The following is a 15,683-nucleotide window of genomic DNA, read 5'->3' on the forward strand; positions in this document are numbered from 1 at the left end:
GAGATGTCAACCAAATTACATGAGAAAACATATGCGCGTGCTAAACCGGTTCCCGTCTTCATTTCTTCTTAGTTATTGCTGAGATAACAACTTTTACCGTCATCTTTATATCTCTACCTGGTAGCCAAATGGTTATTTAACCTCAGCAAACAAATCTGCAAAATTTAGCAGATATTTTTTAGTGCGCACGCGCTGCATTCGCAATCAGGAATGACGACATTCTCACGAGTGCGCGCTGTTTTTGAAACCTACAACAAAACGATATTTTCTTTTTTCGCATACAATTCTCGACTTTAAACTATTCTTCACTTCATTGTGGGTAGCATTGCAATAGAAAACACTTCACCAATATTTTGTGGTATTGACATCTCTGAATTTTAATGGATTTAAGGAAAATACATTGTTTCAGATTTTCCCACCAAAACTTGGAATTATTCACTCAATTCAATCTCCTTTCGCGCGGCCAGGAGAATTTTCAAAGATCTGTAGAAAATTCAAATTTCAATCAAATTCAATTCCCTTTTCAGAATTTGAAAGTTTATCTATGCTTTGTTTTGGCTAGATTGATATAAGTGAAAGGTTTTAAGAGCTTTAAGCAAATACTGTAAGGCTGGACCCAGACTATCCTTCCCCACAAAACCTTACTACAACAGCAGAATCAACTTCATTTGCCAAAAGTCAAAATCGTTGCGATTTCGCTGGCTGTTTTTACAGACATACATGTTATAAAAAATGCAGAAAAAAACTGCAGCCCTTGTCACACAACAAAAGTTGCTAGTTTATGCCTTTAGGCAGGTGTTCAGGTGGATCACAGAAGGGGCTAACATAACACACAAGAGACGGATCACAGAAGGGGCGAACATAACACACAAGAGACGGATCACAGAAGGGGCGAACATAACACACAAGAGACGGATCACAGAAGGGGCTAACATAACACACAAGAGACGGATCACAGAAGGGGCGAACATAACACACAAGAGACGGATCACAGAAGGGGCTAACACAACACACAAGAGACGGATCACAGAAGGGGCGAACATAACACACAAGAGACGGATCACAGAAGGGGCTAACACAACACACAAGAGACGGATCACAGAAGGGGCTAACATAACACACAAGAGACGGATCACAGAAGGGGCTAACATAACACACAAGAGACGGATCACAGAAGGGGCGAACATAACACACAAGAGACGGATCACAGAAGGGGCTAACATAACACACAAGAGACGGATCACAGAAGGGGCTAACATAACACACAAGAGACGGATCACAGAAGGGGCTAACATAACACACAAGAGACGGATCACAGAAGGGGCTAACATAACACACAAGAGACGGATCACAGAAGGGGCTAACATAACACACAAGAGACGTATCACAGAAGGGGCTAACATAACACACAAGAGACGGATCACAGAAGGGGCTAACATAACACACAAGAGACGGATCACAGAAGGGGCTAACATAACACACAAGAGACGGATCACAGAAGGGGCTAACATAACACACAAGAGACGGATCACAGAAGGGGCTAACATAACACACAAGAGACGGATCACAGAAGGGGCTAACACAACACACAAGAGACGGATCACAGAAGGGGCTAACACAACACACAAGAGACGGATCACAGAAGGGGCTAACACAACACACAAGAGACGGATCACAGAAGGGGCTAACACAACACACAAGAGACGGATCACAGAAGGGGCTAACACAACACACAAGAGACGGATCACAGAAGGGGCTAACACAACACACAAGAGACGGATCACAGAAGGGGCTAACACAACACACAAGAGACGGATCACAGAAGGGGCTAACATAACACACAAGAGACGGATCACAGAAGGGGCTAACACAACACACAAGAGACGGATCACAGAAGGGGCTAACACAACACACAAGAGACGGATCACAGAAGGGGCTAACACAACACACAAGAGACGGATCACAGAATGGGCGAACATAACACACAAGAGACGGATCACAGAATGGGCGAACATAACACACAAGAGACGGATCACAGAAGGGGCTAACACAACACACAAGAGACGGATCACAGAATGGGCGAACATAACACACAAGAGACGGATCACAGAAGGGGCTAACATAACACACAAGAGACGGATCACAGAAGGGGCGAACATAACACACAAGAGACGGATCACAGAAGGGGCTAACATAACACACAAGAGACGGATCACAGAAGGGGCTAACATAACACACAAGAGACGGATCACAGAAGGGGCTAACATAACACACAAGAGACGGATCACAGAAGGGGCTAACATAACACACAAGAGACGGATCACAGAAGGGGCTAACATAACACACAAGAGACGGATCACAGAAGGGGCTAACATAACACACAAGAGACGGCAGTTATCTGTTCAATTCCCTTTAAGACAGATGTTTTCATTATTTAGTTTTCATAAGAAAGCAACTTAGACTGTCTTTTTTTCATATTGTTTAGTATATGATATAAATGGCATTTTATCTGTTGTTGTAGGTGTGCTGCTGACATGCACATGTGGCAGGAGCATGCCATCAGTGTCACCCTCGACAGTATGGATGGAGCGCTAGACTGGGTCTTACAGCTGGAGAAGGTGGTGCCACGTACCAACACCTGCACTGTTGAAGCAGTTGCCAAGGCTCTCTCTGACGAGCATGTAAGGATAATTACCATACTTTATTTTACTAATGTCTTATAAACTTGTAAAAAATTCTTATACACTCATGCTCTGAATGTTGGACTCACGAGGCAAATACTATTTAAAAAAATCAAAACTCTATCGCATGATCATCTGAAATGGCACATTTTTCTAATGTTTGCTCAAGGACTTGCAATTGGTGTTTGCAGCGCACGCTGTTAAGTGAAAATTGAAAACTTTACATACAAATCCCTATTATCCTTAGTAATTGGATGCCAATTGACTGTTATGGCTGTGTGTATTCATATCAAGGTTGAAGCTGTGTACTTGTTCACTGAGGGCTCTGCATCTGATGGCTCCAGAGAGATGCTCAGGAGAAAGGTATGCTCTGCTTAATATATTGTAATAGTATCAATCAGAACAAGCGATCAGAACAGATGTATAACCCTAATAATCAAAATCGAGTGCCAGAATGCATGTAACAATAATAACAACTATCCTGGTATCAGCACTCATTTTATCCCTCTTTATGTTCTCCTTCAGGTTGAAGGCAGTGATATTCCTGTGCATGTTGTTGCATTCAACTGCAATAGTCCTTCTACTGTCAAGTTCTTGAGGGAAATTTGTCATGAGACAGGTGGAAGGTATATGTCTTTACTCTGTTATTAAACGTTATCATATTTTTTGTGTCTAGAAATTTTTGATAAGATTACTTCAATTATAAGACTTGTCCATTTGCTAGCGTTCTTTATTCTGTATATATCAATCAAAGTGAGTTTGATTGTTTTTTTTTTCATGGTGTCATTTAGTTTGTGCCTTACTAATGTCACTCCTGTGTTCTAGATTCCATGCATTCTCTGTCTCAGAAGAATTTGACGAGACCTTCTCAGACTTCCATATGGATGACCAGCAACCAAATGGGCATGGTAGGGGTGATGGTATGCCTTCTCTCAAGATAGGGGTAGGGGTGCGTGAGGATGTCATTACCTTATGGGAGGAGCTGGACGAAGCAAGGAATTGCTTGGCTGAGATGCAGGCATTGCTGTGTGAGCTGTCGGATCCTAAGACAACGCCAGTTTCTACCGGTGTCCCCCCACCTAAGGACAAACCAGAAGCTGCTCCAAGCATGAAAAGAACTAGCAAGACTAACGAGCTGTACATGGGTTCTAGGGATTGGCTTAAGGTATTTCCCCAATAACTAGTTGTGCTGCAGCTCTCACCATTGTCATTACAGAAATAGCAGTTGCAAAACATTTCTTGGCAAGCTAGAATTATGTGACTTTCAAAATTATTTGGGGCACCTTTCCTCAGTGCCCCTATACCTACTTTAGCCTTGCCTAAAAATACTGTACTGTAGCAAAGCCAGGTAAATTCTGTGGTCTCAAAAGATGAAACTATTAAGGATATATTTTTCTTTATATATTTTATATTGATTTGATCTGTTGAATCTTTTTCTTTCACAGCGACACGGCCTGAAAGGTCGACGTCTAGGATTCTATGACCTGCTTCAGACTCTAGCATTCAAGCACTGCGATGGAGTTGTTGACATCCAACATGCTCCGGATTACGATGGCACAGATGCGGTAAGGAAAAGTCATGGAATTTTACAGTAGAACCTGTTGTGTTATGCTTATGGGAAAGAGAAGATGTACCTCTTCATGTATACTGGCACTCGGCGCAAACACCCTGCTGCCTCATCTCTGTCTCTATTTTTCCAAAACCCTTTTGGCGTGCTATGTAGGCTATGGACACTATTCCTCTGCTTTTCAGAGCGGCGGTATAAAAATAGATTGAAAATATGATTTAAGGGACAGGGCGCGCGAACGATTAGCAAATATCATTTTAGTAGTCCGAAGACAATGAAATGCCCATAGAGAAGATATACCCTCAGACCCCCATTAAAAGCCTTTAGTATCGACTTTTAGGATGTCTTTGAGTTGACTTGAGCATCTTCATATTTACGCCATCTCCCCTGATTTTTCACCTCTTTTTGTAGATCGTCCGTCCAAAGCTTATCAATGCACGCTACTGTGACAAGTTTGCGCATGTGCGGTGGAAGGACGGCACCATTATGCATGTGCACGTCAGTGGCCCAGTGCACCGCAACTACGAACAGCGCATGCTCTCTGCACTTGACTCTTACAGGAAACGGTAAGAATACTGCATGCCCATTTTTTATTACCTTCTGTCACGTGTAACCAGTCACTCAAGTTACGTGTAACCATTCTCTCTAGTTACCTGTAACCAGTCTCTCTTGTTACGTGTAACCATTGTCTTTAGTTATGTATAACCGTTGTCTCTAGTTACGTCTAACCGTTCTCTCTAGTACCTGTAACCATTGTCTCTAGTTACCTGTAACCAGTCTCTAGTTATGTGTAACCAGTCTCTCTAGTTACCTGTAACCAGTCTCTCTAGTTACATGTAACCAGTCACTCTAGTTACCTGTAACCATTGTCTCTAGTTACGTGTAACCATTGTCTCTAGTTACCTGTAACCATTGTCTCTAGTTACCTGTAACCATTGTCTCTAGTTACCTATAACCAGTCACTCTAGTTACCTGTAACCATTGTCTCTAGTTACGTGTAACCATTGTCTCTAGTTACGTGTAACCATTGTCTCTAGTTACCTGTAACCATTGTCTCTAGTTACATGTAACCATTGTCTCTAGTTACCTGTAACCATTGTCTCTAGTTACCTGTAACCATTGTCTCTAGTTACCTGTAACCATTGTCTCTAGTTACCTCTAACCAGTCTTTCTAGTTACCTGTAACCAGTCTCTCTAGTTACATGTAACCAGTCACTCTAGTTACCTGTAACCATTGTCTCTAGTTACGTGTAACCATTGTCTCTAGTTACGTGTAACCATTGTCTCTAGTTACCTGTAACCATTGTCTCTAGTTACCTGTAACCATTGTCTCTAGTTACCTGTAACATTGTCTCTAGTTACGTGTAACCAGTCACTCTAGTTACGTGTAACCATTGTCTCTAGTTACGTGTAACCATTGTCTCTAGTTATGTGTAACCATTGTCTCTAGTTACCTGTAACCATTGTCTCTAGTTATGTGTAACCATTGTCTCTAGTTACATGTAACTGTTGTGGTTTGAAATGCTTCTTGGTTTGAAATTGTTAAAACCAGTTTGAAAAAAATTCAAACCATGCCACATTTGTTGTGGTTTGAAATGCTTCTTGGTTTGAAATTGTTAAAACCAGTTTGAAAAAAATTCAAACCATGCCACATTTGAAACCACAACATAACCATTGTCTCTAGTTGTGTGTAACCATTGTCTCTAGTTACCTGTAACCATTGTCTCTAGTTACATGTAACCATTGTCTCTAGTTATGTGTAACCATTGTCTCTAGTTACCTGTAACCATTGTCTTTAGTTACCTGTAACCATTCTCTCTAGTTACCTATAACCATTGTCTCTAGTTATGTGTAACCATTGTCTCTAGTTACCTGTAACCATTCTCTCTAGTTACCTATAACCATGATCTCTAGTTAAGTGTAACCATTGTCTCTAGTTACGTCTAACCATTGTCTCTAGTTACCTGTAACCATTGTCTCTAGTTACCTGTAACTATTGTCTCTAGTTACATGTAACCATTGTCTCTAGTTACGTGTAACCAGTCTCTAGTTATGTGTAACCATTGTCTCTAGTTACATGTAACCATTGTCTCTAGTTACCTGTAACCATTGTCTCTAGTTACATGTAACCATTGTCTCTAGTTACCTGTAACCATTGTCTCTAGTTACGTGTAACCAGTCTCTCTAGTTACCTGTAACCATTGTCTCTAGTTACGTGTAATCAGTCTCTCTGGTTACGTGTAACCAGTCTCTCTAGTTACCTATAACCATGATCTCTAGTTATGTGTAACCATTGTTTTTACTTACGTGTAACCGTTGTCTATAGTTACGTGTAACTGTTCTCTCTAGTTACGTATTGCCATTGTCTCTAGTTACCTGTAACCAGTCTCTCTAGTTACCTGTAACCAGTCTCTCTAGTTACATGTAACCAGTCTCTCTAGTTACCTGTAACCATTGTCTCTAGTTACCTGTAACCTTGTCTCTAGTTACCTGTAACCATTGTCTCTAGTTACCTGTAACCATTGTCTCTAGTTATGTGTAACCATTGTCTCTAGTTACATGTAACTGTTGTGGTTTGAAATGCTTCTTGGTTTGAAATTGTTAAAACCAGTTTGAAAAAAATTCAAACCATGCCACATTTGAAACCACAACATAACCATTGTCTCTAGTTGTGTGTAACCATTGTCTCTAGTTACCTGTAACCATTGTCTCTAGTTACATGTAACCATTGTCTCTAGTTATGTGTAACCATTGTCTCTAGTTACCTGTAACCATTGTCTTTAGTTACCTGTAACCATTCTCTCTAGTTACCTATAACCATTGTCTCTAGTTATGTGTAACCATTGTCTCTAGTTACCTGTAACCATTCTCTCTAGTTATCTATAACCATGATCTCTAGTTAAGTGTAACCATTGTCTCTAGTTACCTGTAACCATTGTCTCTAGTTACATGTAACCATTGTCTCTAGTTACCTGTAACCATTGTCTCTAGTTACCTGTAACCATTGTCTCTAGTTACCTGTAACCATTGTCTCTAGTTACCTCTAACCAGTCTTTCTAGTTACCTGTAACCAGTCTCTCTAGTTACATGTAACCAGTCACTCTAGTTACCTGTAACCATTGTCTCTAGTTACGTGTAACCATTGTCTCTAGTTACGTGTAACCATTGTCTCTAGTTACCTGTAACCATTGTCTCTAGTTACCTGTAACCATTGTCTCTAGTTACCTGTAACATTGTCTCTAGTTACGTGTAACCAGTCACTCTAGTTACGTGTAACCATTGTCTCTAGTTACGTGTAACCATTGTCTCTAGTTATGTGTAACCATTGTCTCTAGTTACCTGTAACCATTGTCTCTAGTTATGTGTAACCATTGTCTCTAGTTACATGTAACTGTTGTGGTTTGAAATGCTTCTTGGTTTGAAATTGTTAAAACCAGTTTGAAAAAAATTCAAACCATGCCACATTTGTTGTGGTTTGAAATGCTTCTTGGTTTGAAATTGTTAAAACCAGTTTGAAAAAAATTCAAACCATGCCACATTTGAAACCACAACATAACCATTGTCTCTAGTTGTGTGTAACCATTGTCTCTAGTTACCTGTAACCATTGTCTCTAGTTACATGTAACCATTGTCTCTAGTTATGTGTAACCATTGTCTCTAGTTACCTGTAACCATTGTCTTTAGTTACCTGTAACCATTCTCTCTAGTTACCTATAACCATTGTCTCTAGTTATGTGTAACCATTGTCTCTAGTTACCTGTAACCATTCTCTCTAGTTACCTATAACCATGATCTCTAGTTAAGTGTAACCATTGTCTCTAGTTACGTCTAACCATTGTCTCTAGTTACCTGTAACCATTGTCTCTAGTTACCTGTAACTATTGTCTCTAGTTACATGTAACCATTGTCTCTAGTTACGTGTAACCAGTCTCTAGTTATGTGTAACCATTGTCTCTAGTTACATGTAACCATTGTCTCTAGTTACCTGTAACCAGTCTCTCTAGTTACCTGTAACCATTGTCTCTAGTTACGTGTAATCAGTCTCTCTGGTTACGTGTAACCAGTCTCTCTAGTTACCTATAACCATGATCTCTAGTTATGTGTAACCATTGTTTTTACTTACGTGTAACCGTTGTCTATAGTTACGTGTAACTGTTCTCTCTAGTTACGTATTGCCATTGTCTCTAGTTACCTGTAACCAGTCTCTCTAGTTACCTGTAACCAGTCTCTCTAGTTACATGTAACCAGTCTCTCTAGTTACCTGTAACCATTGTCTCTAGTTACCTGTAACCTTGTCTCTAGTTACCTGTAACCATTGTCTCTAGTTACCTGTAACCATTGTCTCTAGTTATGTGTAACCATTGTCTCTAGTTACATGTAACTGTTGTGGTTTGAAATGCTTCTTGGTTTGAAATTGTTAAAACCAGTTTGAAAAAAATTCAAACCATGCCACATTTGAAACCACAACATAACCATTGTCTCTAGTTGTGTGTAACCATTGTCTCTAGTTACCTGTAACCATTGTCTCTAGTTACATGTAACCATTGTCTCTAGTTATGTGTAACCATTGTCTCTAGTTACCTGTAACCATTGTCTTTAGTTACCTGTAACCATTCTCTCTAGTTACCTATAACCATTGTCTCTAGTTATGTGTAACCATTGTCTCTAGTTACCTGTAACCATTCTCTCTAGTTATCTATAACCATGATCTCTAGTTAAGTGTAACCATTGTCTCTAGTTACGTCTAACCATTGTCTCTAGTTACCTGTAACCATTGTCTCTAGTTACCTGTAACCATTGTCTCTAGTTACCTGTAACCATTGTCTCTAGTTACATGTAACCATTGTCTCTAGTTACGTGTAACCAGTCTCTAGTTATGTGTAACCATTGTCTCTAGTTACATGTAACCATTGTCTCTAGTTACCTGTAACCATTGTCTCTAGTTACATGTAACCATTGTCTCTAGTTACCTGTAACCATTGTCTCTAGTTACGTGTAACCAGTCTCTCTAGTTACCTGTAACCATTGTCTCTAGTTACGTGTAATCAGTCTCTCTGGTTACGTGTAACCAGTCTCTCTAGTTACCTATAACCATGATCTCTAGTTATGTGTAACCATTGTTTTTACTTACGTGTAACCGTTGTCTATAGTTACGTGTAACTGTTCTCTCTAGTTACGTATTGCCATTGTCTCTAGTTACCTGTAACCAGTCTCTCTAGTTACCTGTAACCAGTCTCTCTAGTTACATGTAACCAGTCTCTCTAGTTACCTGTAACCATTGTCTCTAGTTACCTGTTACCTTGTCTCTAGTTACCTGTAACCAGTCTCTCTAGTTACCTGTAACCAGTCTCTCTAGTTACCTGTAACCAGTCTCTCTAGTTACCTGTAACCAGTCTCTCTATTTACTTGTAACCAGTCACTCTAGTTACCTGTAACCATTGTCTCTAGTTACCTGTAACCAGTCTCTCTAGTTACCTGTAACCAGTCTCTCTAGTTACCTGTAACCAGTCTCTCTAGTTACCTGTAACCAGTCTCTCTAGTTACCTGTAACCATTGTCTCTAGTTACCTGTAACCATTGTCTCTAGTTACCTGTAACCATTGTCTCTAGTTACCTGTAACCAGTCTCTCTATTTACTTGTAACCATTCTCTCTAGTTACCTGTAAACATTGTATCTAGTTACCTGTAACCAGTCTCTCTATTTACCTGTAACCATTCTCTCTAGTTACCTGTAAACATTGTCTCTAGTTACCTGTAACCAGTCTCTCTAGTTACCTGTAACCTTGTCTCTAGTTACCTGTAACCAGTCTCTCTAGTTACCTGTAACCAGTCTCTCTATTTACTTGTAACCATTCTCTCTAGTTACCTGTAAACATTGTATCTAGTTACCTGTAACCAGCCTCTCTAGTTACCTGTAACCAGTCCCTCTAGTTACCTGTAACCAGTCCCTCTAGTTCCCTTTAACCATTGTTTCTAGTTACGTGTAACCATTGAATCATACTATCTATGCATCTTTTTTTCCATCTCTAGTCACGTGAAAGCATTTAATCTTGCTTTCATCTGTAACCACTGTACCATGTTAATTTGTCCATCTTCATACATCTGTAACCACTGTACCATGTTAATCCGTACATCTTCATACATCTGTAACCGCTGTACCATGTTTATTCGTCCATCTTCATACTTCTGTAACCACTGTACCATGTTAATCCGTCCATCTTCATACATCTGTAACCACTGTACCATGTTTATTCGTCCATCTTCATACTTCTGTAACCACTGTACCATGTTTATCGTCCATCTTCATACATCTGTAACCATTGTACCATGTTTATCGTACATCTTCATACATCTGTAACCACTGTACCATGTTTACCCGTCCATCTTTATACATCTGTAACCACTGTACCATGTTTATCGTCCATCTTTATACATCTGTAACCATTGTACCATGTTTATCCGTCCATCTTCATACATCTGTAACCATTGTACCATGTTTATCTGTCCATCTTCATACATCTGTAACCACTGTACCATGTTTATCCGTCCATCTTCATACATCTGTAACCACTGTACCATGTTTATTCGTCCATCTTCATACTTCTGTAACCATTGTACCATGTTTACCCGTCCATCTTCATACATCTGTAACCACTGTACCATGTTTATCCGTCCATCTTCATACATCTGTAACCATTGTACCATGTTTATCCGTCCATCTTCATACATCTGTAACCACTGTACCATGTTAATCCGTCCATCTTCATACATCTGTAACCACTGTACCATGTTAATCCGTCCACCTTCATACATCTGTAACCATTGTACCATGTTTATTCGTCCATCTTCATACTTCTGTAACCACTGTACCATGTTTATCCGTCCACCTTCATACATCTGTAACCATTGTACCATGTTTATTCGTCCATCTTCATACTTCTGTAACCATTGTACCATGTTTACCCGTCCATCTTTATACATCTGTAACCATTGTACCATGTTTATTCGTCCATCTTCATACTTCTGTAACCACTGTACCATGTTTATCCGTCCACCTTCATACATCTGTAACCATTGTACCATGTTTATTCGTCCATCTTCATACTTCTGTAACCATTGTACCATGTTTACCCGTCCATCTTTATACATCTGTAACCACTGTACCATGTTTATTCGTCCATCTTCATACTTCTGTAACCATTGTACCATGTTTATCCGTCCATCTTCATACATCTGTAACCATTGTACCATGTTTATCCGTCCATCTTCATACATCTGTAACCACTGTACCATGTTTATCCGTCCACCTTCATACATCTGTAACCACTGTACCATGTTTATCCGTCCACCTTCATACATCTGTAACCACTGTACCATGTTTATCCGTCCATCTTCATACATCTGTAACCACTGTACCATGTTAATCCGTCCATCTTCATACATCTGTAACCACTGTACCATGTTTATCCGTCCATCTTCATACATCTGTAACCACTGTACCATGTTAATCCGTCCATCTTCATACATCTGTAACCACTGTACCATGTTTATCCGTCCATCTTCATACATCTGTAACCACTGTACCATGTTTATCCGTCCATCTTCATACATCTGTAACCACTGTACCATGTTTATCCGTCCATCTTCATACATCTGTAACCACTGTACCATGTTTATCCGTCCACCTTCATACATCTGTAACCAATGTACCATGTTTATCCGTCCATCTTCATACATCTGTAACCACTGTACCATGTTTATCCGTCCATCTTCATACATCTGTAACCACTGTACCATGTTAATCCGTCCATCTTCATACATCTGTAACCACTGTACCATGTTTATTCGTCCATCTTCATACATCTGTAACCACTGTACCATGTTTATCCGTCCATCTTCATACATCTGTAACCACTGTACCATGTTTATCCATCCATCTTCATACTTCTGTAACCATTGTTCCATGTTTATCCGTCCATCTTCATACATCTGTAACAAATGTACCATGTTTATCCGTCCATCTTCATACATCTGTAACCACTGTACCATGTTTATTCGTCCATCTTCATACATCTGTAACCACTGTACCATGTTAATCCGTCCATCTTTATACATCTGTAACCACTGTACCACGTTTATCCGTCCATCTTCATACATCTGTAACCACTGTACCATGTTAATCCGTCCATCTTCATACATCTGTAACCACTGTACCACGTTTATCCGTCCATCTTCATACATCTGTAACCACTGTACCATGTTTATTTGTCCATCTTCATACATCTGTAACCACTGTACCATGTTTATTTGTCCATCTTCATACATCTGTAACCACTGTACCATGTTTATCCGTACATCTTCATACATCTGTAACCACTGTACCATGTTTATCGTACATCTACATACATCTGTAACCACTGTACCATGTTTATTCGTCCATCTTCATACTTCTGTAACCATTGTACCATGTTTATCCGTCCATCTTTATACATCTGTAACCACTGTACCATGTTAATCCGTCCATCTTCATACATCTGTAACCACTGTACCATGTTTATCCGTCCATCTTCATACATCTGTAACCATTGTACCATGTTTATCCGTCCATCTTCATACATCTGTAACCACTGTACCATGTTAATTTGTCCACCTTCATACATCTGTAACCACTGTACCATGTTTATCCGTCCATCTTCATACATCTGTAACCATTGTACCATGTTTATCCGTCCATCTTCATACATCTGTAACCACTGTACCATGTTTATCCGTCCATCTTCATACTTCTGTAACCATTGTACCATGTTTATCCGTCCATCTTTATACATCTGTAACCACTGTACCATGTTTATCCGTCCATCTTCATACATCTGTAACCACTGTACCATGTTTATCCGTCCATCTTCATACATCTGTAACCATTGTACCATGTTTATCCGTCCATCTTCATACATCTGTAACCACTGTACCATGTTTATCCGTCCACCTTCATACATCTGTAACCACTGTACCACATTTATCCGTCCATCTTCATACATCTGTAACCACTCTACCATGTTAATTTGTCCATCTTCATACATCTGTAACCACTGTACCATGTTTATCGTACATCTTCATACATCTGTAACCATTGTATCACGCAGGATGGAGTGGTTGCAGCAGGGAAGCCGCGAGCTCTTCGGTACCATTATCGAGGACCAGGTAAAAATTCCTAACTTTTTTATTTTATTTGCCATATGCTTTGGAAAACATAAAGAGCTCGCAAAATCGTTTTTTCTATTCGTTTTGTCTCCCCTGATCTCACATCGTTTGTATGAACCAGAGAATTTGCAAATGGCAATATAAGATGCAGAGTGACGAGTGAGTTTACTTAATTTTCCCTTAGGTGACCATCCTTATCGACACCTCAGCGTCCATGTCCTCTCGCCTTTTTCTTGTCAAGGACAAGCTCTACCGACTAATGCAGGTAAAACTTGCCGAAAACACTGAGAAGAATCACTGGAGATATTAGAGAATCAATCACTAGAACCTTCTTAGTGCATTAGTACATTTTACTGCTGCTATGGAAAAACTAGCCATTAGATTAGTACAAATCTCGTGATCCACCGCAATCACCGTCAAGCTACTCATTCTCTGTTAATAAGTCGCGTTATTTGTGAGCAAGAGAATTATAACTACTAGCCGGTTTCTTGCTAGTCGTTGCACTAACATGAATGTTATTCCGTTGCTCATCTATTTCGATTCTCTTACACTTTTGTTAGTTCACTGCCATGTTCTGCCATTCGTGCACTACTGTATTTGATAAAGTGCCATTCATCGCCGGTTCTCCACCACTTTTAGTTCACCTTTATTTTCTGCCGTTAGTGTACTAAAACAGTATTTAATTAACTGCCATTCGTCACCGTCTCTCCGCCACTTTATAACTCATTGCTTTTAAATGCCGTTTGTGTACTACATACTGTGTTTGATAAACTGCCACCCATCGCCGGATCCTTACCACTTTTAGTTTACTTTCATTTTCTCCCGTTTATGTACTACTGTATTTTAAACTGCCATTTGTAACCGCACCGGTTCTCCTGCCTTTGTCTGCAGGAGCAACTTCGTCACAAGGTGAAGTTCAACCTGATGAAGTATGACACTCGCGTCCAGGCTTGGCGTGACAGACTCGTCGACTGTAACAGTCACGTGAGTATGGTCACGCAATCTATCTCTTCCTGTTTTCTTTGCATGATTGCATTACTATCACTATGACTATTTCTGATATTTCTTCGAACTTCAACAGAACCTTGATAATGCGTGGCAGTGGGTTAAGGGGCTCAGCACGGGCGGATCCACAAACACCCTGGCAGCCCTCAAACTAGCTCTCACCGACCCGCAGTGCCGCGCTATATACCTACTGACGGACGGCAGGCCAGACCAGGTAGACGCACTCCCTACATACCCTTACCCTTAAGGTGGCGGGCTCGATTGCTTTGCCAAACAGCTCATCTTCAATTTCCTGTAGATGACTTATTTTAAAAGCGATTTTCGCATTTTTCTCAACCTTTATTATTACGTCTTTGCTTTGTTGTATGACGTTATATTTACTACTCTTTGAAGTCAAATTTCCAAGGATTAAACAAGTTTAGGCAGTATTTTTACTTTTAAATTAAAAATCTCAAAATCTGCGCGATGGATTTTTGTGTAAATTCACTAAAACCATTATCAATATTCCAACTTGTAGCACACGAAAATTCGGCTAAAAACTGACCTTCAAAACTTCGCAATTGATTCGTCTTTTTACTGTCATCACAATATTATAGTTAGTAAGGATTCAATAAAGATTGAATTTTAAAATAAGTCGTCTACGAGGAATTATAAATGAGCTGTTTAGCTAGAACAATTGTAACCGCCACCTTAAAAAGAAATGATTCTTTTTTCATGTGTGCTTTGTCATCTTTTCTTTCGGTCTATTTGATTTCTGTTTGTGTCCTCTCCAGCCTCCCTCGTCCATCTTGGCACAGGTACACCTCCTCAACCCAGTCCCCATTCACACGATTTCGTTCAACTGTGCTGACACGGAGGCTAACGAATTCCTGTGCAAACTCGCTGCCGATACGAATGCAAGGTAAAGCCCCTGCCCTCATGATACGGAACATACTCTGCCCTTATGATACGGAAAAAAACCTTGCCGTTATAATACGAAAAAAAATATCTGTGATTGTAACACGGAAAAAAACTCTACCCTTTTGATACGGAAAGCCCTCTGCTCGTAACCCCTGTCTTACTGTATCACTATATCACATAATACACATAAAACGTGTCACGCATCACGCTCATCGCAACAAGCGTGTCACAAATTCTGGGACAGCGTGTCACGCACATCGGAACACGCGATTCTTAAATCACGCTTATAGCAAGTCACGTCTCACGTTATTCAGCACTTGTTTGATATCA

General features: G+C 40.0%; 1 protein-coding gene across 3 annotated transcripts in view; it reads left to right on the forward strand.

Moving 5' to 3' along the window:
* LOC5498749 (von Willebrand factor A domain-containing protein 3B) overlaps positions 1 to 15,683 on the forward strand; it is a 42,633-nt gene that overhangs the window by 3,620 nt on the left and 23,330 nt on the right. For all 3 annotated transcript variants that reach the window (XM_048733270.1, XM_048733271.1, XM_048733272.1), the window contains exons 7-17: positions 2,522 to 2,681; positions 2,976 to 3,044; positions 3,207 to 3,307; positions 3,507 to 3,846; positions 4,127 to 4,246; positions 4,660 to 4,814; positions 13,391 to 13,448; positions 13,633 to 13,713; positions 14,340 to 14,432; positions 14,530 to 14,667; positions 15,227 to 15,354. In XM_048733270.1, the coding sequence (XP_048589227.1) occupies positions 2,522 to 2,681; positions 2,976 to 3,044; positions 3,207 to 3,307; positions 3,507 to 3,846; positions 4,127 to 4,246; positions 4,660 to 4,814; positions 13,391 to 13,448; positions 13,633 to 13,713; positions 14,340 to 14,432; positions 14,530 to 14,667; positions 15,227 to 15,354 (1,443 nt within the window). The remainder of the gene's footprint in view (positions 1 to 2,521; positions 2,682 to 2,975; positions 3,045 to 3,206; positions 3,308 to 3,506; positions 3,847 to 4,126; positions 4,247 to 4,659; positions 4,815 to 13,390; positions 13,449 to 13,632; positions 13,714 to 14,339; positions 14,433 to 14,529; positions 14,668 to 15,226; positions 15,355 to 15,683) is intronic.

The sequence above is a fragment of the Nematostella vectensis genome, chromosome 10 (assembly GCF_932526225.1).
Source record: "Nematostella vectensis chromosome 10, jaNemVect1.1, whole genome shotgun sequence".
Lineage (NCBI taxonomy): Eukaryota > Metazoa > Cnidaria > Anthozoa > Actiniaria > Edwardsiidae > Nematostella > Nematostella vectensis.